Consider the following 25,678-nt stretch of genomic DNA (forward strand, 5'->3'; position numbering starts at 1 on the left):
GTCATTGTTTGAGTCTGTGACACTTTGTTAAAAAACATCCCTAGCAAAGGACCACATGCCCCTGCGTCCTCAAGGCTGCCTGCCATCCCCATCACGCCCCCCCCCCACCTCCTTAGTGACTTAAGCTGGTGGCCACTGCAGAATACGCGGGCAGCCAGGTCTGTCTCTGCTGAAGGTCACTGATGTAACCATAGGGCCCCGTAAGGCAGCCAGCTCCCTCAGGGTCAGGGTCAGGGTCCCCCTGCAGTCTCAACATGCTTCAGCCCCAACCCCAGCCTCGCCAGAGACTCACAGAGATGATGTGCCCCTTGAGGCCGTGGGCGGAGTCCGCACACTCGATCACTGCACTCAGCTGCGGGTAGCCCACCCCGGTCTTGGTGCGGGTGGTGCACACGGAACCTGCGGAGGAAGGGGGGGACCCCAAGGAGAGGTTACACGTGAGCAGCACATGAACGAAACGCACCCCCTCACCTTCCCACCACCTGCCCTAGGAGGTGGACTGCCCTCTGCAGGGGGTGCATGCTTGGGAGGGAGGGGCTGACTGACCAGTGCAACAGAGGTGGCCATGCGCCACCCCACCTGCCCATGCATGCCCTGTGGCCCTTGTCACTGTCACCACCGATGTTCAGGATGTCGCCCTCCCCTTGCTCTCCCCCGTGTGGCTGAGCACCGACCTCCCTCAGTCCACTCTCCTCCTACCCCTTCCTGTCTCAAAGGACCTCCCAGAGTCCTCCCACAGCCTCTGCACCCTGAACCCCAAACCTCTGTTAATCTCCTAACCTCCCCAAGCCTCAGAAGTCCCTGCACACCTGTGACAGAAACATAAAAGCACACGCCTCGCAGGTTGGGACCTGGGTCAGATGGCACAAGGAAAAAACAGCTTGGCCTGGTCTGGCCTGCAGGAGGCCCAGAGGAAGGGGGGCCAGGACAGTGGTACCCCTCACTCTCCCTCAGCTCTGCCTCCCTGAGACCCTTTACCATCTCGCCGTCCACCTCCCACCTGAGCCGCACTGCCCCAAGTCTCCAAGGTCTCCAGCCTGACCTTGAGTCAGCTTCCGTCTGGCGCCTACATCAGCTCCGCTGCCCACCTTCCTCCCCCACCTCTCCTACCATCAAGCCCTGTCCAGGCTGTATTCTCCGTCAGGTCTGGGGAACAGGTGTCTTTCCCTATGTCCCTCCCAACAAGTGAGCACCCCTTCACGCTGTACCCAGATCAGCTAGATCCAGCTCCACCTGCGACCCTCCTGGCTCACCTCATCTCTAGCTGCTACTTACCCCAGACTCAGTCCCTCTGACAGAGGGGGCAAGTTTCTCCCCCCCTTAGGGATTCTCTGTACACCCCCCTCTGCACCACCCCCTCTCCAGGCAAGGCTTTCTCATCTTCAGGCTTCATCTTAAATGTCAGAGCCCCAGGGAACTTGTTCACCGCAGGATTTCTTCCAAGCAGCGGCATTTAAATAATTATTTGTGCAAGCGCGTTGAGGATCTGTTTTTCTCTGCCGGGTGGTAAACCCAGTGGATATTCACACTGCTGTCTATCCCACGCTGAGAAGAGAGCCTGGTACATAATAAGGGCACTATAAATAGCCACTGAGAGGATGCACAGGCCAGGAATGAGTGTGTCACCCACGTCCCCGTCTCCACTGCTCCGCCACCCACGTAGCTGCTCCTGGATGTCCATCTGGGGTGCTCTGGGGCCAGCGTAATGGCAGACCAGAGATACCATTCCTCCTGCTCAGAGCATTGACTCCCCCCCCCCACCCCGTGATGGCAACCACACTCTGAGACACTGGAATAGTCGAACTGAAGACCTACCTGTGAGGTCTAAGGCTGGTTATTCTATAGGTCCACAGGGCTGTTGTTCCTCTTTTCCTCCATGTCCTGGTCCCTCGAACCCTCCCCTCTGCACCAGGCCAAGTCACAACCCACCGGAGTCCTGGCCTCCAGCCGTACCCTCCACAGACTCCTCTCGTTGGCTTATGGTCCACTTCCTTTTATCATGGTGTCTCTTGGGTGGGAGGTGCTTTTAAACATCTTTGCTGTTTTTTTAGTCCCAATATGAAAATGTACGTCTTCTTTCCTGCTCTCTAATGTTAGCATCTGATTAATAACAGACATACAGGGAACTCGTCACCAACACAGCAGTGGATTCAGCCTCCAGCACGGCACACGGGAGGGCAGACACCAGTGGACCCAAGAAACCACGGTGCCACCCAGCATAAGGACCGAAGGCCTCCACCTCTCTCCTCCGTTCAAGATGCCAACGGGTGGTCCTAGCAGAGAAGGCCCAAAGAGGAAATGGGCGAAATCTTGCCTGCCGGCTGCCAGGTGAGGAGCCAACAGTGATACGTGCCTGGTCACAGGTCACGTTCAAATGTGGATTCACAGCCACACGCCGATCTGCAATGTTTGGGGCTCTTCAAACATTCCTACTTATGAGCCATCCTTGTGCATTAACTGTCCTCTCCGTCCTCCCTTCCTCCTCTCCGTCCTCCCTTCCTCTTCAGAGCACTCAGCTTGTTAATGAACTCTGCCATCCTCTCTTCCACATGGATGCTCTGGAGCCAGGACCCCCTATTCCAACTTCATCTCTGCTCCTCTCAACGCCGTCTGGAGGCGTCACAATGAACTCAAGGACCTCTCTTCTCAGGAGCTCTGTCTGGAAGCTCAATGATGCTTCCAGAAGAGATAGGCTTTGAACCCGTGGGTGAGTTGTTCCTGTGTTCCCATCTGGTCATGCCCAGGGCCCCCAAGCCCCAGGCCCGATCCTCCCCACAGACACCCTCCAGGGGCTTCAAGGACTTACCTGGCCCAACTCCCACTTTAATGATATCTGCTCCCGAGAGAATGAGCTCCTCCACCATCTCTCCTGTCACCACGTTCCCTGCCTGGGACAGAAGGAACACGGCTCACAACAGTGAGGACTCCCCCGGGGGAGGTGAATGAGGAGCCCCACACCTGAGCATGGGATGTTCGTGGCCCGTGATCACCAGGCCACCACTGGGGGACAAAAGGAAAAAGCAAACACTGGTCCCGGTTCCTGAGTCTGTTCAAGTCTGAAATTGGTGGGCTGAGATCTTCCTTTGGTTCCTTTCATTACCCAGAAAAAGGTTTCCCGTATTCATTACCTGGAAACCACTCCTGAAGAAGCTGCCAGGGATCACTGATGCATGAGAAGGGCCTAAACTAGATTATTCAGAACCAGAAGAGATCGGAGGGTGTCTGGGTCAGGAATATTCTAAACACGTCAGCAATAAACAAAGCAAAAACTTTCAAACACATAAAATAAGCCACGAAACACATTCAAACTGACTGAAATTCTTATTGAGGTGCCTAAAATACTTCAGAGAAGCCGTGTGTAGAGGTGTACGCCTATGATCCCAGCAACTCTGGAGGCTGAGGCAGGAGGATCGCAAGTCGGAGACCAACCTGAGCTTAGTGAGACCCTGTCTCAAAATAAACTTTAAAAAAAGAGTTGGGACTGAAGCTCAGTAGTTTGACTTGCATGTATGAGGCCCTGGGTTCCAGGTGGGGAGATTGGGGGGAGAGACAATGCTTCAGAGTTTGCCAAATCTCTGAAGAATCTCCATGAACTCCAGAGAGTCAGGACTCGAAAATTCCCCATCTTCTCATAGTTGAGAAATCCCCTGCGTGTCCTTGCCCCAGGGTTGGGGTTCCCCTCTGGATATGGAAGGACAGATCAGTCCTTATGGATCACATAGCACTGGCATGTGCTCCGTTTACCAAGCACGAAGCTCCGGCCCTAAAAATAAACACACAAGCCAGGAAATAGCAGAATCTATCAACTAGGAGGATGCATCTGGTTTGGAAATAGTTCAACTTCTTTCACTGCAGGAGTCCGGGAGCACAAAAATAGCCCTTTATATTACAACTCCTTGCCCTGTGGATCCTTCAGCTGGCACACAGGATCCTGGGCAAGATGCCCAGCTGAGTTTTCATGACTGCGCAAAGACCTATTTTACAAAGTTCACCCCTGTCCCATCTACTCACATGGACACCGAAGGGTCTCTTCACTGAATTGATTCTCGGCGGGGGGGGGGGGGGGGGGGATTTTATTTTTTTAACTTAGACAAACTGACTAAAAAAGTTGCTAGAAGAAGGTGGTGAGGTGGGCACAAAGCTACTTAACTATAAACAGCAGCTGACAACGGGGGGGGGGGGGGTTACAGGAGGACTAGAGGGGGTCAGAGTTGAAGGACAGCTGCAAGGAACCCCTGAGTACCTGCAAAACGTCAAAGGGAAAACAAAAAGCTGCCCGTGTAGAAATGAAATGCACACATGCAACAGCTCCAGCAACCAACACCAACCGGGCAGAGAAAAATACACTATCCCGTCGAAGGGGCACCGTCCCCAACATAACAAGAACAGAGAGGAGAAAGGCTAACACCTCACAAGTACCAAAGGACGAGAACGAACTAATAGGAATTTTTAAAAAGTGACTAACAAAACCTGGGGAAATGCTCAACTCCGCTAATCATCAAAGTAAAAACGCCAACGTGGTTCTACTTTTCATGTAGGTCCTCAGCAGCAGGAGATCTGCTGGAGGATTGTCTATTTTGGTCCAAGTTTTCCTCAAAAGCAATTTGTCCATAGAGAAGAAACGGGAAGACACACACATCTTTTGACCCAGTAATTCTCCTTTTAAGATCCCCTCCCAAGGAAATCATCAATGAGGACACAGGTTTAACTGTAAAGACTATCATGTGTCACAGTGCAAAACTGCAAATGCAGTCCCCAAAATGGGAATGGTTCAACAATCAATGGCCCACTCACGTGATGGTTGAGACTTCTTTATTTTGGGGCACAGAGCTGAAGATCCAATCCAGGGCCTCTTGTTCATGCTAGGCAGGCACTGTCCCACTGAGTCACACCCCTGCCCCATGGGATGCTTTTAAGAACAGTTTAATGGCATGAGAAATGCTTAAACAGTTTAGGGAAAAGCAAGATCTCAACTCTGTTTATATTTTTTAGATGCACGTGTATATGAAAAAAACAAAACACAACAAAACACCAAGGTGCTAACCAACTGCCTGGGTGAAGAGACTTTCTGAATTCTATGAATTCTCTCCTTCTAAACTTGTCTGGATTTTATACTAGAAGCACATATTTTTTTAATGGGGAGTTGGGAGTGGGGTTGAACTGTTTTCTGTAGCACAAGGAAAAGCCTGAACTCTGGTGGTCAGGAGCCTGAGAAGACTGCAGCTCCTGTTCTTCCTCGCTGGGTGACTCACTAGGACACCACCTCCAGGAAGCAACTCCAACGGCCGCCGTTGTGTTTTCAACGTGGATTTGTTTTTCCCCACTCAGGTACCACCTACAGACCATTTTATTTCCTTCTTCAGGCAAAATAACTCAGCTCACAATAGACGGACCCGGTCCCGCCAGGTAAGGCAGTGAGTTCACACAGGTGAGGAAGGCCGGCCCTGGTTCTGAAACCAGGAGCTTCCACTCTGCTCAGCCACCACGTGGCTCTGTGGTCAGGACACCGTCACTGAGGCCAAGTGGAAAAACCCAAAATGACCATGAAGTGCCTCTAGTGTGAGCCACAGCATAACAGTCGAACACCAGGGACCAGGAGGGGACCAGGGGGTTGTACGGACAGACGGGCAAAGCCGTCTACTCAAATTTGAAACCAAGAAGAGCAAAACCAGGGAACAGAGGACAAGACCAGAGCAGAAATGAGAACAGTGACACAGCAGTTGGGCTCTGGTGACGTCCCTGGCCTCTGGTCTGGGCCTGGTGTGAGGCAGCGGAGCGGGGAGGGGCTGGCCGGGGAGATTAAGTGAGGAGCTGGCCTTATCTTGGCAGGGACACCTCCTGGCACGGCGGATACAGGCCGTCAGCACTCAGGGTGCCGGTGTCTGCACGCAGCTGCACATCAGGCCGCTCCTCTCCTGGCAGCCAGGACGGAAGATGCACTATGGGGCTCCTCGCAGCAGGCACAGGAGCTCTGCTCAGTCCCCCTTGCCCAGGGAGGTCAGGCGGCTCCCGGGCTCCCTCCCACTCTGGATGGAGCAGCCACTCCTCTGCGTCAGAGATGTGCGAGGACCAGGGGAAAGACACGAGGTGACAAGGCTTGCCGCGGTCTGAGGGTTTGTCTCTCGCCAGACTTCAGGTGTTGAAACCCTCCCCCAGAGTGAGGGTGCTGAAGGCAAGGCCTTGGGGGTCATCAGGTTATGGGGAAGACCCTCCGGGATGGAGCAGTGCAGATAAAATCAAAGCAAGAGAGCCCAGGAGTCCTCACCCCTCCACTACACGAAGACACAGTGACGAGACCACGCCTGTCCACCAGGCTCACGCCAGGCACACATCGGCCTCCTGAACTGTGCGAAATAGACTCACGATACCCATAAGCTACCAGTTCGTGGTATCTCGTTCGAGTGACCCAAAGAGACCAAAATCCTCTGTGCAAAACCAAAACTCGAAACTGCTCGCTCCCATTTTTCCAGCTTCCCTTTAGACCCCCACCCGTGGCAAACACAATCCAAAAAGACCCCCGAGTCCAACACCAGATCTCCCTTTTCCTGGGTAGTTTGGAGCAAGTCCCTTCAACTCTGAGTCTTGGTTGATCCTGCTATAAAACGGGGCCAGGCGTCCCCACATGCGGTTATTACAAGGTTCACAAAGAAACCTGTCCAGTTCTCCGCCCAGCGCCCAGCAACGCCCCGTAAATGTCAATCCCGCCCTGTAACAGTGATTTCTGTTGTGACTCTTCTCACAATTGTTGAGGTTTGAGTGAGTGACATCTGGGATCAAGTTCACTATTTTCAATATATGGTCGGCATTAAATCCATTCACACTGTAACGCAACCGTTGTTCATCTCCAGAAGTTTCCACCACCCAAATTCATCATTGTCTACCCTGGGCACTGGCTGGCCCTGGGCCAAGGGAAGACCTTGCCACAGAATGAGAAAAGGGAGGGGTTAGGAGGGGGATTGGGCCTGGCAAGGTGAGGGGGGTGAGGAGCGCCTCAGGCCCTCTCCCGTCCCTGCGCACAGCACCACTCTCGCTGCCCGTGCAGTCCAGGTGATCGCCGCCCTTCAGAAAACAGAGCTGAGTTGATTATGTGGTTCCCAGAGAGACGCACTCCCCCTGGACCTCTGAGGCCCTTGGTAGCTTTCAGTGGGTTCCAGAAAGAGAATGAAAACAGAAAACCCGTGGGCTGGGCCTGGGGCTCAGCGGTGGAGCACTTGTCTTGTGAGGCCCTGGGTTCCACCCTCAGCACCCCATAAAGATGAATAAAATAAAGGCATTGTGTCCACCTACAACTAAAAAACATATATATTTAAAAAAAAAAAAAAACACAACCCCCCCCCCCCCCCCCCCGCCGAAAACCCAGCACGGTGCTGTCAGCTGTAACACACTGACTGGCAGAGCCACTGGGTCCATGCAAGGAAGTGTCCCCCTCTCTGGGCAGAGGTGTGGGGCATGTGGCTTGAGCCCTGTCTCATGATGATAGGTGGAGAGAGAAGGCAGCTGATTGAGCCAGGCTCCTGCGTAGAAATGCCGAGTCTGGGCCGGCCTCTGGTCTAACAGGAGTGGCTTAGGTCTCCCAGGCCACAACAAGCCGTCTGCACTGAAGCCCTCCCCAGAGCCCACAGCGGGACCTCCATGTTTGGATGTGACCTGGCATAACTGCAAGATCACAGGCCCCGAGGCAGGTCACCTGGCCCTGAAAGCCAGGCCCACCTTTCACAGAACCCCTGGCTTCTGTGAGACTAGGTTTCACATGAGTGGCATCATGCCCACTCTAAGAGGTAGTATTAAAATAGAAATGCTGGGCTGGGGAGTGGCTCAGGGGTAAACCACCAGCTTAGCATGTATGAGGTCCCGTGTTCTATCCCCAGCACCACCACCAACAAAACCCAAACCCAAATAATGAAAACATAAAAGAAGTACCTAATCCAGTTACTGCCTCTTCCCACAGTACCTAGAACATACCCAAGAAAACGGGGTTCTTTGTCCTGTCTGAAAGCCACCAGGCCCATGCCTTAACACTGCTACAGTCTCCTAACAGCCAGACCCTGCACAGGGTCTCTTTTCTGCCAAAGATGCTGCTGGAAAGTCCCCACCTCTGGCAAGGCTCACCTGAGGGGCATGGCAAGAAAAACCCGGGCAGTGAGACCACCCCAGGTCATGACACAGAGGTGTGGCCAGCTCTGGCCAGAGTGCTCCTGAGCTCGCCTTCTACTGGGCCTTGTATTAAGGCTCAGGACCCCACCCAGCACCTTTCAGCTCCAAAACCCTGGGGAATGTGAATGCACCCTCAGTCCTCACAGTGCCTCCAAAAGCCGCAGGGAAATCACGTGTGCAAAACCACGAGAGCCAGGGGCAAGAGTGCTGGGGCCTCTGAATGAATCAAAGATTTCAGGGGTCAGCGGAGGTGAAGAATGGCTCAGCAACCAACACCCACCTCTGCCAACGCTCCTGCCCATCGCTGAGGAAACCAACAAGGGCAAGCAGAACACCTCCAGGGCCAGCCAACAGGTGCTGGGTGGAGAGGCCCTCAGTAGGAGGCCCTCTGAGGGCTGTGGGAACTCTGCGTCCACCCTGCACCACCCCTTAGCAACCCCAGACCCTGCACTGGCCACAGTACCCTTTCCCTGCCCCACCTGGCCACGCTCCTTCCTGCTGGTCCCGTTGCTCCTGGTCTCTGTCCCTGAAGGGTGGCACACAGGCCCTCTGGGCTATGCAGTGGTCACCTACCTCCCTTCTCAGCAAGGCCAGCTCTCTGGAGCAGCAGAAGGGAGGTCTGGGGAGCCACCATGCAGAGAAGTGAGGCTCACTTCCCCACCCTTCTCAACACAACCCCCTGCCTCTCCCGGCCAGAGGCGATCCTCAGAGCACATGCCCTGGGTAGACTCACTGCTGACAAGCACCTGCTGGGAAATGCCGCTCTGCCTGGGGGGACCCCAGCATCCTCCAGCCACCAGCACCCTCACACGAGAGGACAGAGAGAGCTGGACACATACAATGCCCCCAGGCCGCTCAGCTCCTGTGCCCACCCTGACTGCAGAAGTGCTGCCTCTGAACGTCTGTGTCCTCCTCAATTTCATTTCTCGACACCTAGTCCCCATATTGGGAAGTGGCACCTTTGAGAGGCGACCAGGTCATAAGGGCACAGCGGCCCAAATGGACTAAGGGGAGCCAATAAGTAATTTTAATGGTGCTGAAACCAGCTACAAAGGATAGAGACAGGAAAAGAGCAAGGGAGGCAGCTGGGCAAGAGTATTAAGCTCAGCCCCAGAAACCATGGAGTACTATGCAGCTGAGAAAACACCCTGGGAAATCTCAAACGCACCGTCGAGGAAAAGCAGATTCAAAAGATATAGAGATGAACACTTAAGTTTCAAAACCGGGCAGAATCTAAGTGTCATTTAGGACTGCAGAAGTAAGTGGCAAACCACAAAGAAGGAAGAGAGGACCACAGTCGGGATGGGTGTTTCACTTGAGGCAGGAAGTCAAGGGCTCCTGCGTACAGGTGAGCTGACGTGTGCTTATTTTATGATTATTTATTAAACCTCCATGTTTTATATGTTCTTCTGAATCTCATATTTCAATTTATAAAGTTACTGAAGACATAAAGTGGAGCTACTAAATCACCTGTGTAATTTCTGATTAGTGCTTCGAAACTAACCTGGGGCCATGATGTCAGGAGATGGAGAGAGTGGCTTCCCGTGTCCTAACCAATCCCTGCGTCTCCAGAGCAACTAACCCAGGAGAGGCCAGGGAGCAGAGAGGACCCAGACCTCAGACAAGTCAGTCAATAGCAGCCCCCTCTCCTCCTCTCAGGAAGGAATAAACAGGAGGCCTCCTCCGCAATGACCTGTGAGGTCTGTGGCCAGCCTGGGCAGGGTTAGAGAACTGGAGTTCCATGATGAATGCCGTTTACGGGCCACCAGGTCCAGGCAAGGCTGGGGCTCCTGCTGTTCTGGAAGTCAGCTTCCAGTTCCTTCTTTAAAATGTCCCAGGAAAAAGCTACCATGGGGGGGGGGGGGGTGGACAGAGAAACCCAGTGGGTCCTCAGGACCAGGGGCAGGAGCGATGCCTTCCACTGCCAGCCCAGAGGTCAACTGTGTGACCTGGGGACCAGGAGGCAGGGAACTGTCCTGGGGAAGGTTAAGGAGGGCAGGGGCGTGTCCGGCACACCTCAACGGGCGGCTGGCATGGCCTTCAGACTTACGTGGATGTGTTTTATGAAAATTCCCCAAACCAAGAACAAATCAGAGTTTAAGATTCCTGATCTGTAGTACATATGGGATGACCCTTTCTATCTTTGCAGAGATCTAACAAAGACGACAGGAGATTGACATGAACCTCCTGAAACCAGCAGGTACTTATAAAGAAAAAAAAAAACACACAAACATGCAACTTTTTCTTACTCCTCATATTTGTCACAGTAGAGAACACTTCAGGGAACGGTCCCCCACACACACCAAGCAACTGTCCCACCAGGCACCCTACCATTCAACTCGGTTCTGACCTCAGGTGCCAGTCACAAGGAGGTTACCCACAAATCCTGAACCAACTGGCAGCTCCCATGAGCCCCTTCCCAAGGCCTCTGCCGGAGCTGCTCAGACCCATGGAAACTTTGGACAAGGAAGCTCAGACTTACTGGTTTAGGATATTGGTCATGGCTACCGTAAAGGATGCGATGAAGAGACACCCAGGGGAGCTCCTAGGAATCAGGTCCAAGACCAAATCTTACAACAAAAGACTCTGCAGGCCCCTTACCTAGAGGACTGCTGAGGAGTTCCGTCTCAGAAGCAGATTCCTCATTATTTCACAGAATTGAACCCACTGTTTTTAAAGTGAGCTGAGCTGTCACGCAGGGTAAGAAGAGTTTTGCCACTTCCTGCCCACTCCTCCCTGACACAGCTGCCAGCCTCAGCTCAGTTCTTACCTCTTTCTCCTGGTGGGCTGGAAAGCATAAAAAGACTTAAGGATCCTCAGAAGTCCCTTCACAGAAGACTAAACTCCATTAACCAATAATTTGGGCCCCCCAACTTCCTTGCCCTGATGAAATGTGCGGAGAAATCAGGGCAAAAAAAGCTGAGGGCAGGTGAAACACCCAGCAGACGACCTGTGATCACTGCGGAAATTGAGACCAAGAAAGAATAACTACGATACAAATTTTCCCAAAGGCCCAACTCTAGAGATTTCAACTTCTTTTTTTCTGCAAATCCACCGTTCCCAGAAGTCACAAATATGCATTCTAACTAGTGAGGGTGCTAGTGATCAGGACAGTCAGGAAACAGATCCCACGTGATAAAACAACACGCCCATCGGCCGACCACCGTTGTTGCATGAGGTTCCCGTGGTGGAGTCCAGTGCTCACGGCAGAATCGGGGTGCAGTGCAGAGGACACAACCCTGCTGAACTGAAACCCTGTTATGTGTTTCCTACCTTAACACATGCTCTTTGCTGAAGGTGGTAAGACCCTTTTTCAAAGGTCTCATCTGGTAAGAAACACTGAATGATATTTAGCAAAAATAAGAAAGTGGGGTTTTATTTTTATAGTGGAAAGTGAGTTTCCAGATCTTCCAAGGTGGCTACCTTTCCTTTTTGGGGGGTTTGGAGGCAGAGGTGTGCAGAGGGGTAGCAGTATTACTACTACCCACATCCTCAGCCCTTTGTATTTATTTGGAGACAGGGCCTCACTAAGTCGCTGAGACTGGCCTTGAACTTGTGATCCTCCTGCTCAGCCTCAGTTGCTGGGATTACAGGTGTGCACCACCACACACGGCTGCCTCTCCTTTTCCTAATGATTCCAAACTAGCCTTTTAATAAGAGGCTATGACAAGAATGCAGGTCCCCCTCACACTGAATCCCTCTGCCTCCTCACCTTGAAATATCCCACTGTACTTACCATGATGGTGTGCTCGGGAAACCTGGCCCGGACCAGTTTCACGAACTCTACAAAGTGTTCGGAATAGCCGTTGGCCACATCCAGGCAGATGAACTTCACCTGCGGCACGGCTTCCAGGATGCTGCTCATCTTTTCCAGATCATTCTGTCCACTGCCCGAACTTACAGCCATGTGCTGTACCAAGATGAAGCAAGAATGTCAACATGAGCAGGAGCATTCCTGGCAGACCCCCCTGCCTCCTCCCAGGTGGCTTCTCTGGGGACAAAAAGGCATCCCTGGCAGGTTCCACCTGATCAACTCACAGCAGGTCTGCTCAGGAGACAGAGGAGAGCTGTGTCCCTAAACCAGATCAACTTCGATCATCATCTTTTCTACCTTGGCATTACACATATCCTCAAACCTGGGCCTCAGCCACTAAAACTTTTCAGTAAACAGATTCTTAAATATGCAGGAGATATTGTCCTTGGCTTTCATTGCATTTTCTCAAGATTCCTGTGTGGAACTATAAACAGTGGAGCCACCCATATAAACATATCATGGCACAGAAACTCGACAGGTAAGAGGGAGGAACTTTTCAGCAAGAACAAAGTGGGGACACTCAACCTGGAAGAGGGACTTAGAGGTGCTGCCTCTGCTAACCGCAGTGACTTCACTTAGGCCTGCAGATGTCCTATGGGAAACAGAACAGGACAAAGCTTGGCGACTCTGCCTCCATTTTGTGACCTGTCCTCTTTATTAGCTTCGACCCGCGGTCAGGCCCCTGCCCAGCTCTGCGCACAGCCATGTTAATCACTGCGGCAGGGCTCACTAAAAATGAGTACTAAGAGGTTTCCTAGCCTCACATTTACCCGGCCTATCTCATCCCCCTCCAAGACTGAATTTCAGGGACATTTGACTGTCAGCCTCTACAGCATCCAACTCCTGGTGTGGCACCTAGAACTTCTCATTGTCCTACAACTTCCAAGAGCTCACTCCATAGGACTGTTCCCCTGAAGGCAGGGACAATCACCTCATGGGAACTAAACTGCCCCCTTCAGGATCACAGTGTGATGGACAAACACCCTGAGTGACAAGTGGAAATTGCCCCTCAAGCCACAAGGCCTTCCTGGGAGCCACCTTGCAGAACAGAAATAGGTATCAACCTAACACCTGGACGGAGACCACCCCCTGCGCAGACCTCACACCTCCCTAATTAAACCCGAAGCTGCACGCAGCACTGACCCCAGGCTGAGATGCTGGGTCTCACTGTGCCTTCCCAAGGTGGCCCAGCTGATGGCAGTGCTTTGCTTGCTCTCCCTATTACTTTTCTGTTTTGTTTTGTGGGGAAAGTGACCATGTCGGTTTGCTGGGACCTCTGGAGTCAAGCCTCTGGCCCAGGGCTCCAGTCTCTGAAAAATACAGGTAACAACTGTCTACAGAGCATGAACACTCAATCAGGCACGCCATCTAGAGATGGGTTAATGGTGCAGGCCCGAACACATCTGGTCTGATCTCAAGGGTGCATGAAGATATGCCTAGTTTATATGCAAATTTATGGAAACACTTGTGCATTCGAGAAGTTTGGTGTCTGTGGAGTGGTCCTAGAACCAGTCCCCCACCCACAGCCAGGGACAATGGTCTAATTCATTTGAATACAATTCAGCAAAAAAATGAAGGACTTGCTGTTGAACAAAATGATTTCCTCTCCAAAACCACCTTCTCGGGCTGGGGATGTGGCTCAAGTGGTAGCGCGCTCGCCTGGCATGCGTGCGGCCCGGGTTCGATCCTCAGCACCACATACCAACAAAGATGTTGTGCCCGCCGAAAACTAAAAAATAAAGATTAAAAAATTCTCTCTCTCTCTCTCTCTCTCTCTCTCTCTCTCTCTCTCTCTCTCTCTCTCTCTCTCTTTTTAAAAAAAAAAACCACCTTCTCAATAATGAAGCCCACCCCTAACTAAAGGAGGGTGGGAGCAGCAGCAGAGAGACCCGCCCCCTACCAGGCAGTTAATGTCCCAAATCCTCTTCGAATCACAAATGAGCTGACTGGGAAGGGAGAACTGTCACCCTAGGAGACCTCCCTGCTGAATCTGGGTCAAGCCTCCTGTAGGTTCAGGAAGGACAGTGCTACCCTAGGAATTTCTATTGCTGTTTTAAAGTTGTCCTTTTTTTTTTTTTTTCCCTGAACACTTTTCTGAGATGGGACATACCCGGAGTGCACAATTCCATGACTTTTGGCAAACTCAGAGTTGTGTGCTCACCACAACCAATTATTTTTTACTGTATTGTTTTTTAGTTATAGATGGACACAATTATTTTATTTATTTTTATGTGGTGCTGAGGATTGAACCCAGGGCCTCACACATGCCAGGCAAGTACTCACCACTGAGCTGTAACCCCAGCCTCATGACAACCAATTTTAAAACATTTTCATGATTCCCAAAAAGAAACTCCCACACTTCTTAACCATCACCCCTCTTCTGCCTCCCGCTTCCTTAATCCAGTTTATGTTTACAGATTTGCGCATTTTGGACAATTCATGCTAACAGAATAACTTTGCATCTGGCTTTTTGACTTAGCAAAACATTCAAGCTTTATCCACGCGGCCACAAGAACCAGTCCATTATTCCTTCTTGTGGCTGAATAATACTATCTGCTATCACGTGGCTACATCCTAATTTGTTTACCTCTCCAGCTACTGATGGATATTTGGGCTCTTTCTGCTTTGAAGCTGCTAGAAATAATGCTCCTATGAAAACACATTGACAAGTTTCTGTGTGTGTGTGTGTGTGTGTGTGTGTGTGTTTTCACGTGTGCTAGATCCACACCTAGAAACAACTGCCAGGTCCTGCAGCAACTCTTAGGTTTCACCTTTTGAGAATCTGCCAGGCTGTTTTCCAAAGTATCTCGCATTCCTGCCAGCACCATACGAGGGTCCACTTTTCCCTGATCTCAGTGGCACTTCCTATCTGATGAAAGTTGTTCCAGCAGCACACTGCTTACTGAACTCCAAAACGACTTGCTGCAATGGAGGGTTTTACACGGGCTGGGTCTACCCTGAAACACCTGGCCAGAAGCACAGGTCTCCCTGGGAGCTGATAGAAAACACTTCACCTCTCCAGGGAGAGCAGGTAAACCCTAGTATTTACATAAGGTGCCACAGAGCAGGTGGAATCAGCAAGCCCTTGGAGTGACACAGGGCTGGGAACCACCACCCCAGTGTATCTATCTGCTGATTCACAGGCTTCTGACAACTCTCTCTTCCCGGAGGTACTTGGAGACAAACCTTAGCAGAGTCTTACCTGAAGACATTCTGGGTGCTTTGAGGCAAAAACCTTCCACTCTTCCAGGGTGTAATGCTTATGAACCGCTGTAAACATCGAGTGCTAGGAAACAAGTTGGTGACAATGGTATTAAGATGAGCAGCCACAGGAGCCCTCTCCCCTGGAGCAGCACCTAGAAGTCTCCAGCCATTTCCCTGCATCTTCCTGGAACAGCAGGCTCTGCAGGAAATCAGCCAGATGAGTCTCCCCCGACCCCCACCCCAAGCAGGAGCAGTGGTCTCATGAGAACCAAGATGCCTCCTTCCAGGACTGCGGGTCTGATGGATGAACATCCTGCAGAGTGGAGGCTGCCCCTCATCAAGCAATAAGGGCCTCCCAAAACCAGAAGCAAGAATGACCAACCAGACCGCAGGCTCTCCCAGACTGCCTCATGCCCGGATCCCTTCCTCACTTAAACCTCAGGCCCCTGTCAACACCCCTAGACAGGCTGACATTGGACCTATTTTGCTTTCCCAATAAGGTGATATAGATGAAAAGTTCCTTTCCTGCTTTTCACCATTACTTTTTATGTTTGTTTTTTGGGGTGAGTGGCCAGACCTGATTTTGGGGGGGTCCTCAGAGTAGGCCCTCCGACGTGGGACTCCAGTAACAATATGTGAAAGCTTTTTCTTGTGTTCACTCTTTGCTAACTGCTTCTTGTTACAAGCTAAACCCATCAGACAGTTGACATGCTTAAGGAAGGGGATTACACAAACTGTAACCCTAAATCTCTGCCTCTCGACCCAGCCTTTACTATCATCGTGCCAGTGCTTGGCAGGCATTATTTCATTTCCTTCTCCGAATAAGTTTGAACAGTATTATTAGCTTCGTGATCTCATTCATGGGGAAACTTTCATGCTGAAAATGGGGAGGACACAGCAAGTTTTTAATGGACTAATAATAATTTGATACGTGAATTAACCAAGCAATTTATTATTCCCTGATTCTCTTCATTTTTCCACTGTTAGTTAGCTTTCTGTGGCTATGTGAAGACACTTGAGACAGTTCACTTATTAGGAGAAAATGTTTATTTGGGTTCACAGTGTTGGAGGTTCCAGTCCACGAACAATGGGCTCCACTGTTTGGAACTGTGGTGAGGCAGCACCTTATGGTAGGCGCAAAACCACTTACCTCATCACAAGCCAGAGAGCAAAAGGGAATGAGGAAGAGGCTGGATCCCACAATCCCCTTCTAAGGCAGGCCCCCAAGGACATACTGACCTCCACCTAAGGCCCTCCACCCCCTGTAAAGGCTCCAACATCATCTAGTAAAGCACGTCTTTGGGGGCCACTTATCCAAACCATAGCATACACTAATAGGTTGTTCATTAATAGCAGCTAATGACAGCAGAGAAGGGAAAGATGGAGCCAAAAAATGCCACATCCGTGTAGCAATTAATTTATTAGCCTCTGGCCCAAAGCTCCCTGGGGACTGAGAACTGACAGAGGATACAACAGGTCATACGGTCAGATGGACGACCCCCTGCTCTGTTTTGTGAGCTCATAATTTGTTTGAGAATCCTTTCACTCTAATCACTCCCTAATCATGAGGCCCGGCGCCTCCTGCTGCTAGACTTGCTGCCCACCGTGAGAAGCTCTGTCGACTAATTGGATTTACCCTTGCACTTGGCAGGCATGATGGACAGAAACAGACACTCCACCCCATACCCATGGGCAAACGTCTCACACCGAGGCCCTGAGAGGCTCCGCACGTCAGACACAGCCATGCAAGACCCAGTCTTGCCTACAAACGGCATTTCCTTTATTTTCCCAAAGCTACCAATTCTCCGTATTGGCAATTAGATGAGTAGTTGGCCAAAAGGAGCCTTGAGATTCTCCTGAGAGCTGTCATTTGAGTGAAATCCCTTGGATTCTAGAGTCAGTTTGGATGAAGTCCTGCCTCTTTCTACCTGGCTAAAGGCCCCGAAGCAAGCTATCCCTCATCCCTCCCTCCTTCTGCCTAGGTTTTCTCATCCATAAACCTAAACTGTGGAGTTGTGAATTAAGAATAATTAAGACACATTATATCCAGTGGTGCTTAATCATTATGTAGCACAGACTGCAGACCACGTCCCCCAGTCCTAACTTTAAAAGCCATGTCCCTCTTCTATAACACTTATCATGTTCTAACTTACGTGTGAATCTCTAATTTCCAAGTCTATCCCAGGCATTCTCACAGAAGTGGATGCAGCAACAAATAGACTCCAAGCCCAAAGAATGCAAGTCCAGGGTGGGCTCCTGCCAACCTCACCATACTGTGAGCCGCAGGAGCAGGAGGACCTTCCATCTCACCTGTGACATCACGACTGCCATCTCAAATGTCCCCACGGTGTCCATGTTGGCCACAATGATGGGAATCCCTTTGTAGGTCTGCTTTGAGTTTCGAAATGTAAAGGTACGCTCAAGATCCACCTGTGGGCCAAGAGAGCGACGAGTGAGTGCTCTACAGGATAGGTGCAGCATTTCTGTGCTCCGAGAAAGTGAGAAGAACACAAAGGAAGCATCTGACCCTCAGCCCCTGGATTCTCTTTGGGCTCTGACTCCAGATGTTCTGGAGAAAGGAGAATCCCTGAAGAATCCAAGTAACATGTTGTATCCAACTGCAAAAGCTCAAACGGTGCCTGGTCACCCCCAAGCACCAGTACAAGGCACTGGGAATTCTTCCACGAAGCCGAAGCTCCAAATCAGAAACTTTCGCTCCTCTATTAGCCTCTCCTCCCCGACTGCTGCCTCTATTCTCCACCTGGCTCACGCTGGCCCTAAGCATCCACATACGTGATATCCTTTCCCAACTTTCAAGCACGGGAGGGACCATTCCACTTCTGAGAAAATCCATTCCGTTCTCCCCTGCCAATGATGACTTTCCTCCCTCCCTTGATGATCCCTGCAATGCTGACCTTTCACCTGGAACCACTACCCTGCAGTGAACTCCCCATCATCAATCCCTTAGCCTCTCAACCTCCGCAGCTGTTTTGTAATTAGGAGCATCTTTGAGTGAGCTGGAGGGACATTCACTGCCACCATATGTCCACGCATATAAACACTTGTTCCTTTCTTTGACTTGCAAACAGCTGGAGGGAGGCCTCCAAATCCACTGTCACTCTGACTTGTGGGCTTTTAGGACTATCAGCTGTCAGGAACCCAGGATAGCCGGCTAGCAGGGTGGGCTAGCAGCAGCAGTGTGCAAATCAAGGGACTCATACAAAGCTACTGGAGTCAATGACATCTATGACCCAAAGCAGGTCCTGGCCTGCTCTTATCACAGAAAGGTCACACACTATGGGTTCCATTCTGAGTTTGTTTCTGACCAAGTTTGGCCAGTGGAGGACCCTGCAGAAAAACCAAAGGATAGTGGTTGGAGACGGGGGACACCGGTGGTTCTTCCAGATCCCTTTTCAGCAACTTCTCCAGAATGGCTGTGCGTCCTTCAGGCCCGGGTGCTCCTGGTTCCAAGTTTCTCAGAGTGAGCCAATCTTTCCTGCCAACTCTCACCCTAGGGGAGGAGCAGCTTCTTACCCTCGCCATCTCTGGGGCCTGAATATCCCATGTGGCTTCTCAGCTGTATTAGGAACCTGCACTAAATTCCCTGCTTGAAATAGCCCACATTTCTGGCTTCCATGGCTGGACCCTGAGAGATTCGGATCACAATGGAGGTGGGGGCTTGCCCCAGCAAACTGGCAGGAGAGACCCAAGTATGAATCTTATGCTTCTAAAATAATTCAGACCTACATGACTCCAGCTTCCTGAGAACCCCACCAATAATCCTTTCCTACCAGTGTTTATCTAGGGCCTTTTATTCTTTTTCATCTGATTTAAGTTTCATTTCACGCAAGCAGCAAGCAGAATCAAGTCAGAAAACCCCGCGGGACATCTCAGACGCTTCCGCTTTTTCATTCCTCCTGCTTCTCCACCCAGGGCTCCGTGTCCAGAAGGCTTCCTGGGTGAATGATGTCATCAATATGATTACACTGGCTTTAAACTACAGTCAACAAGGGGAAATGAGACTCTGTAATTGCTCGAACATATGCGGCATTGGGTCCTTTTATCTACTTCCTTCATGATGACTCTTGGTTCTACACCGGTGAAGCAAGTTTTATTGACATCCTGCAAAATGACTGAGCGAGTCTATTAGCTGCAACCTTCTGTGCTGCTAATGGCCCTGTAACACTCTGGCTCAGGGGCTTAAAACAATCAGAATTCCTTGGCCTCAGATTCTTCTTCTACTCCTCCAAGAGGCATGGGGAGAGCTGTTATACTCTGCATCCGGCTGAGGCCACAATGGCTTCTTCTTGGCACACCAAGACCTGTCAGCGGTACAAAACCAAAACAAAACAACCAGCACTTCACAGAAAAGGTTCCCTGGCCTCAACAATGAATGTTTCCCTCCACTTCTAGTCTTCTCCATAAGGCAGATGCTTGGGGCTAGGGGTGTAACTCGGTGGTCAGAAGTGCTTGGCATGCACAGACCCTGGGTTCGATCCCTAGAACCCCCTGAAGGCAGACTCTTTACAATATTTCATTCTGAAAATGAGTAATGAAATTATCTTTCCCCAGCCTTATTCACCCAGACACACACACACCCAAAACAGACCAGTTGTTCGCTAAGAGATAAATACTTTAAATATTCCAGCCTCCCAGGAACAAAACTTGGCGTTTAATCTGCCACAGCTGGCCCATGTACCAAATATAGCACCTGTAAATTCCCTCTCTGTAAACCCCATCTGAAAGGGAACAGAAAATAACAGATTCCCCCCTTCACCTGAGAAACATGTTTCTACTGCTCTTCTAAACACAACTTTATTGAGTTGGTTTTGGGGGCTCAAAAGTTCAAATAGAGAGCCACAAATCACATTCCAAATAATCCAATGTCATGGGTCAAGCTAACAATTTGCTGCATACAATATGCTCAATCCTCTTACCCTGACACAATCAGTGACTTCTATGGGCCAGGAAGGTCACAGTAGAGTGGGCATTCAGTCCACAACCCTGTCCCCTTCTCAAGTCCTTAAGTGCACGTGTAGACACCTCTGCAGGTGAAGTTTTGTGCACATGCACACATTGTCACTCAGCCACTCTGGGTGGGAGGGACACACCCCTGAAGCAGTTGGTCCTTGGGAAAGCACACCTGGGAGGGGGTGGCCCATGCAGGCCTTGGGACAAGCTCATATCATCTGGGGAGGGATACCCAAGAGTCTGAGAACTTGGAGTCCAGCCCTAGAAGAAACCACAGAGCCCACAGGCCCTGCCCAGTGAGGAGAGTCATCAGAGGACAAGTAGGGGCCAGGGCAGGAGACACTTTTCCAAAATCTAGGGATGATAGTGAGATAAGCTGTTCTTTCATTATCTAGACTGTTCATTACCTGTCTCACCTGAGCACAGGGGGCTTGCCTTTCATCTTTGTAGGCCTAGTGACCTGACAGACATGAAATAATGAATGTTTCCCCTCACTTCTAGTCTTCTAGAATAGGGTACAGTTCAGGGCTAAGAGTGATCGTGTGGTTCGGCCCCAGCCTTTTGCAAGACAGTACTTGGTGATCCCAGCCCAGTCCTCTGGATGTGAGCCCTCAGGCCTCAGAGACCCTCCCACGGCTGCCACATCACCAGCCAGCACAGGTTCCACAAATAGAAAGGGTATCAGCAGCAACCATGTGCGCAGCAGAATCCTTTTAGGATGATTTCTGAGAACATATCCAGGCCACCCTAAACGTCATAAATCAAAACCTTTGTGTTGGAGACAGTGTGTATATGCTGGAGTGGCTCCCTAGGTGACCCGGAGGCTTTTGTGACTAACAGCAAGTCGTGGAACCTTCTAATTCTATGGAGGATGTTGCAGGCTGAATTGTGTCTCCCCAAAAAGAGGCTGATGTCCTAACCTCCAGTACCTGTATATGTGACCTGACTCAGAGAAAGGGTCTTTACAACTGGTCAAGTTAGAATGAGGTAACTTAGTGAGGTCCCTAGTCTAGTATGACTGATGTTCTTACAAACAGGGAAATTTGGACCTGGGCACATGACACTTATTGTAGAGATGAGGTGAGGGCAGAGGTTGGCATGATGTATTTGCATGCCAAGGAATGCCCAAAGCTGCCAGTCAAACACACAAGAAGGTGAGGAGAGGATGGAACTCACTCTCCCTCTGAGCCCTTGATCGCCTTGGTCTGGGACCTCTAGCCTCCCGAACCAGGAGACAATAAATTTTTGTTTATTTAGTCATCCAGTTTGTGGTATTTGGGTGCAAAAGCCCCCAGGAAACCAATACAAAGGTAACAGGGACAGAACTTAGACCAAAACCCTCTCCCAACCCAGTGCCTCTCCACTCGGCCGTGCTCTCACTGCCCTGGGCCAACCAGTGACAGAAGGTAACAGCTTCTCACTGGACTGCTGGTGACACTTACCACTGAGTTTTAAGCAGAAGGAATGTCAGTGGCATCTTCTCCACCTTAGGGTAAAGGGGTGATTTTCTGTACAAACTCTCTTCAACGCCACACTTCCAAGGTTAGGGTTGCATTTGATTGTTAAATTTTTTTCTTACTGAACTCGAAGACCAGGGTTGATGTCGAAGCCAGGAATGGGTCCCAAGGAAGAAAATACTCTGGAGTCACAGGATGTGAACTCCCCAGTGTACCAGGAAAGGGCAAAGACTTAACAAAGTCATCCCCTTTGAAAAGATTATCCAAAATGTCCCCACATAAACCTGTGGCACTTCCTTCCTCTGAACCAAAGCTGGACGGTCGACAGATGACTGTCTAGCTGTAGCACCTACATGAAGGCCACCTGTGTCACCTCTACCTGTCCTGTTGCTTCTGAGAGCTGACCCCAAATCATCGTGAGCCTTGGGCAGGAGAACTGAACTTCTAAGCGGGAGATCATGTTCCCTCTCTGCTTCCTGCTCATTCCCTTATGATCCATTTGGGACCTCATTCTTAGCAAAACTGCCCCCGTGATCAAACTGGGTGACTGCCAAAATACTCTTTTCCCAGCCAGATACTGTTTCCAGGTAGGTTTTCTCTCTGGGATCCCCTCAAACCTGCTCTCTGCTCAAAATCCTTCATCTGCTATTTAGTTTCGAATTTGTATACAGTATTACTTCCACCAGGGTGCACACATTGTAAGCTTCTGATTGTGCAATTAAAGTTTGTATCTGGCACATGAAACTTCAGGCATCAACCAGCAAATTGAGAATCACTAAGAGGGAATTAGAAAGGCCTAATTAAATCCCTCAACACCACTCAGGCAAGTAAAGTCAGACCATGGGGAATGGCCAGCCACGCAGCAAACTCCTGCCCCAGGAAGCTAAACCATTAGAAGAACCAATCAGAAAGGCAACACCAGTTAACTGCAGCTTCCGGACAGGTAGCTGGCAAATTCCTACAAAGTTGGAGACATGGAAAACATTCCTGAAGGGCACCCACCTCTCACTGTAGGTGCCACTGTATATTAATAGCAGCAATCAGTCCAAATTACAAAACCAAGGGTGGCATGCCATATTGTATTGTTCCCTGGAAGAATTCATTCCATTATATAAATTTGGAAATGTTTTACCTTCCTAAAAATATTTTTCTGGTTAGAGAACACATATATCCTTGTTTTGAAGGTATTTTTTCTTAGAAATAATTTCTCTTCTAAATTAATTTGGAATACTTAAAGAATACTGCAGGTTGCTAAATCATTACTCCGCCCAGAATGCCCACTTTTATCTTGTCTCAGGTACTGCCTACAGCTCCTACTTCCAGAGGCCCAGGGCTGTTTTCCAAACTTTATTTTTGCTCCAAGAGTTTGCCCAGTTCTTTCGTGCCTTTGAAAAGAACAAGATGAAGGACAGGCACAGGGGCATCTAATCTGGGGTGATAAGGGTCCGTCAGTCCTCCCCCACTGCTTCCTGTCCTGTCCTGGCTCCAGCAGTCAATGCTGCCACTTGGGGAAAGTGACTTGGTGAACTGTGAGAGGCTGTCCAGATCCCAACAAGCCCTCAGCTGGCAGCACCCAACACTGCAGTCAGGCCTGGGCACTGGAGTGGAGTTCTTCTTCTCTGAGGGGATTTATTTATGGTCTTGTTTGCGGAGCTGGTGAAACGAAGCTGGGCACGCTGGCTCAGCGTCCTCCACTTTACCCTTTCGGACCCAGCCTTCCAGACCCTGTGGTTTCCCGTTTCTCAGCTCCCAGAAGACAGGCAAAGTCAAGGTCCCTGGCCCATAACTACTCCTATGGACTCTGCCTTCCCCTCAAACTACTTTGTCCTTCAGGGTCTGACCTCCCTTTTCCCCAGTCCCTGGCTATGTCCAGGCCTGACTCCACCTGCTCCTGGAAGCTTTGATCTCATTAAGGCAAAACAAGCAAAGGGCTCCAGGCTTCCAGTTCGCCCTACCACCCTCAACCCAGCGCTTTCTGCTTCTCGCTGAGGCTGGGCTAGGACTATGTCGCGGCGCCACCAAGAACCGGTCCCCAAGCTCCGCTCCCGGCAAGGCCACCTTAACTCGGAAAGTCAACCGTGAACTTGCTTCCGGGGGCTCCCGGTTTTCAGCTCTGTTAAAGTCCACCCAGCAGCAGCAGCAGTTCTCGGCAGGCGGAGACGCTGCCAAAAATCGCAAGGATCTGCGGTTGTTTTGCTCTGGCTTTCCACCCGGCTCCACCGTTTCCTTTTCCCCGGGAGTGCGCCTCCCTACCCCCATTCTAGGTCTACTGGCCACTTGATCTTTGCTCCTCTGTGGTCCAGTTTCAGTGTAAACTTCCCCTTGCCCATCCAACCGGACTGATTTAGAATTTTAGGCCCGAACCGGGCCCCATTCTCCCTGTCCTTACAGACAGCTCAAGTCCTGGCAGGGCGCCGACTGGCCCTCCTCTTTCCCGGGGGAAAGGTGGGCAGCACCCAGCCTCCGACACAGAAAAGCAGGATGACCCATTGCCACCCTTCCACTACCTCCCCCGCGGCACCCAGAAAACAAATTCTCAGTCCCGGGTCAGGTTTCAAATGGACCCCACCTCGGATCGGCTCTTGAGGCTGCTCCGCTTAGGTCGGAGCAGGACATCCTTGAAGTCGAGCTTGAGGTCCGCATCTATGCGAGGCATGGTGCCGGCGCGGCAAGGCGGCCGGCTCCTTCCTGCGGCGGAGGTGGCGACAGTGCCACGGCCTGCGAGGGGCAAGGGTGGTGTGGGGCGCGTGCGTGGCACGGTCGCCGGGGCTGCTGTGCCGCGGCCCGGGCTCCCGCGGGCCCGCGCGCAAGCCGGCTCTTCAGCGCGCCCGCCCCGCGCCCCCGGCCGCGCTGGTTCGCCCCGCCCCGCGCTCGGTGGCCACGCCCCCGCGCTCCTTGGCCGCGCCCGGAGAGCCAGGAGCCCGGTGAGAGGCCGCGGACGTCTCCCACTTCCCAGGGCGTACAGTCCTGCTCATTGCTACCACGAAATTGTGCACCTGTGCACCATCTAGGCTATTACCGAGGATCCCCTTGGAGAGGAGACCTGGCGCATTACCGCCTTATTCAAGAGTGAAGGCCAATCCTTGAGAGGTTTGACTTCTCATTTCTCCAATTTCAAGTCCAGCGTGGTGCGCCAAGTGCTGGCCTCTCACATGCCAAAGAGGGAGAGACCCTTGGGAGCGTGGACGGAAATACAGGAAACCAGGCCGGGCCCGTGCGAGCCTGAGGTCCAGGATTCCCTCACTGTGGAGTGGGGTCAGATATGAGTTTAACAGCGCTGGGTGGTTTGGGACATTTTTGGATACCTTTTAGATTTCAGGGGGCTTTTGCTGATTTTTATTTAAAACAACAACAGCGAGGTCTATAGTCAGCGCAGATCCTGGGATTTGAGGGACCTGAATCCTCTCCAGGGTTACCAGTGACTCGAGTTCATTTTTAGTCACTTGTTGAGCTTACTGAACCTCTGCTGTAGCTTGGAATGCGCTTAAGGACTTTGCCTGCACCTGCTCATCCACCCTCAAAACAGCCCATCCACCGGAGCTATTTTGCAGATAAGGAAAAAGTGAAGTTCATGCAAATGAAATACCTTGTCCAAAGCCCCAGAAAAGTTAAATCTAAGTCTCTCTGTCCTGGAAACTTACGTCAACCTTTTGCCACAACTGCTTTTTAACCCTGGGGACCTCTTTTCTGTGTGGATGGAAAACCGGGTTCCACCACTTTCTAGCTGGATAACCTTGAGGGAGACTCATTGTCTCATAGGTTAAAGAAAAACTTAAAGCTACCCTCTCCCAGGTTTTTTGTGAGAATTAAATTGTGTGTGTGTGTGTGTGTGTGTGTGTGTGTGTATGCAGAATGTATGTTCCATTGTAGTTGTTCAATAATAATGGTAATTATTTGGGGTCACATGTTACCTCATGTGCATTGTGTTTTATAATCTCAGACTACTTTGTGCTAACTGCACAAAGCCAGGAATCACTTTCATTTTCTTTCACTTCTCAAAAGGCTCTAACTGTTCTCAATGAACCCTGTGGCTGACCATAAAGACATAGCACAATGTTCATTTTAACACAAATGACTG

At 50.9% G+C, this 25,678-nt stretch overlaps 1 protein-coding gene across 5 annotated transcripts in view; it reads right to left on the reverse strand.

Moving 5' to 3' along the window:
• Positions 1 to 24,454, reverse strand: part of GMPR (guanosine monophosphate reductase) — a 46,303-nt gene extending 21,849 nt beyond the window's left edge. For 3 of the 5 annotated variants that reach the window (XR_014022040.1, XM_081294759.1, XM_081294760.1), the window contains exons 1-6: positions 24,170 to 24,454; positions 17,483 to 17,602; positions 15,171 to 15,254; positions 11,891 to 12,064; positions 2,807 to 2,888; positions 293 to 399 (exon numbers count right to left, since the gene is read on the reverse strand). Coding sequence is in view for 4 of the 5 variants with exons in the window: in XM_081294759.1 (XP_081150885.1) it covers positions 293 to 399; positions 2,807 to 2,888; positions 11,891 to 12,064; positions 15,171 to 15,254; positions 17,483 to 17,602; positions 24,170 to 24,256 (654 nt within the window). In the remaining variant the exon portion in view is untranslated. The remainder of the gene's footprint in view (positions 1 to 292; positions 400 to 2,806; positions 2,889 to 11,890; positions 12,065 to 15,170; positions 15,255 to 17,482; positions 17,603 to 24,169) is intronic. The other 2 variants (XM_081294757.1, XM_081294758.1) reach the window with 2 other exon arrangements.
• Between the last annotated feature and the right edge of the window lie 1,224 nt (positions 24,455 to 25,678).

Source organism: Spermophilus citellus (genome assembly GCF_964194105.1).
Source record: "Spermophilus citellus genome assembly, chromosome: 5".
NCBI lineage: Eukaryota > Metazoa > Chordata > Mammalia > Rodentia > Sciuridae > Spermophilus > Spermophilus citellus.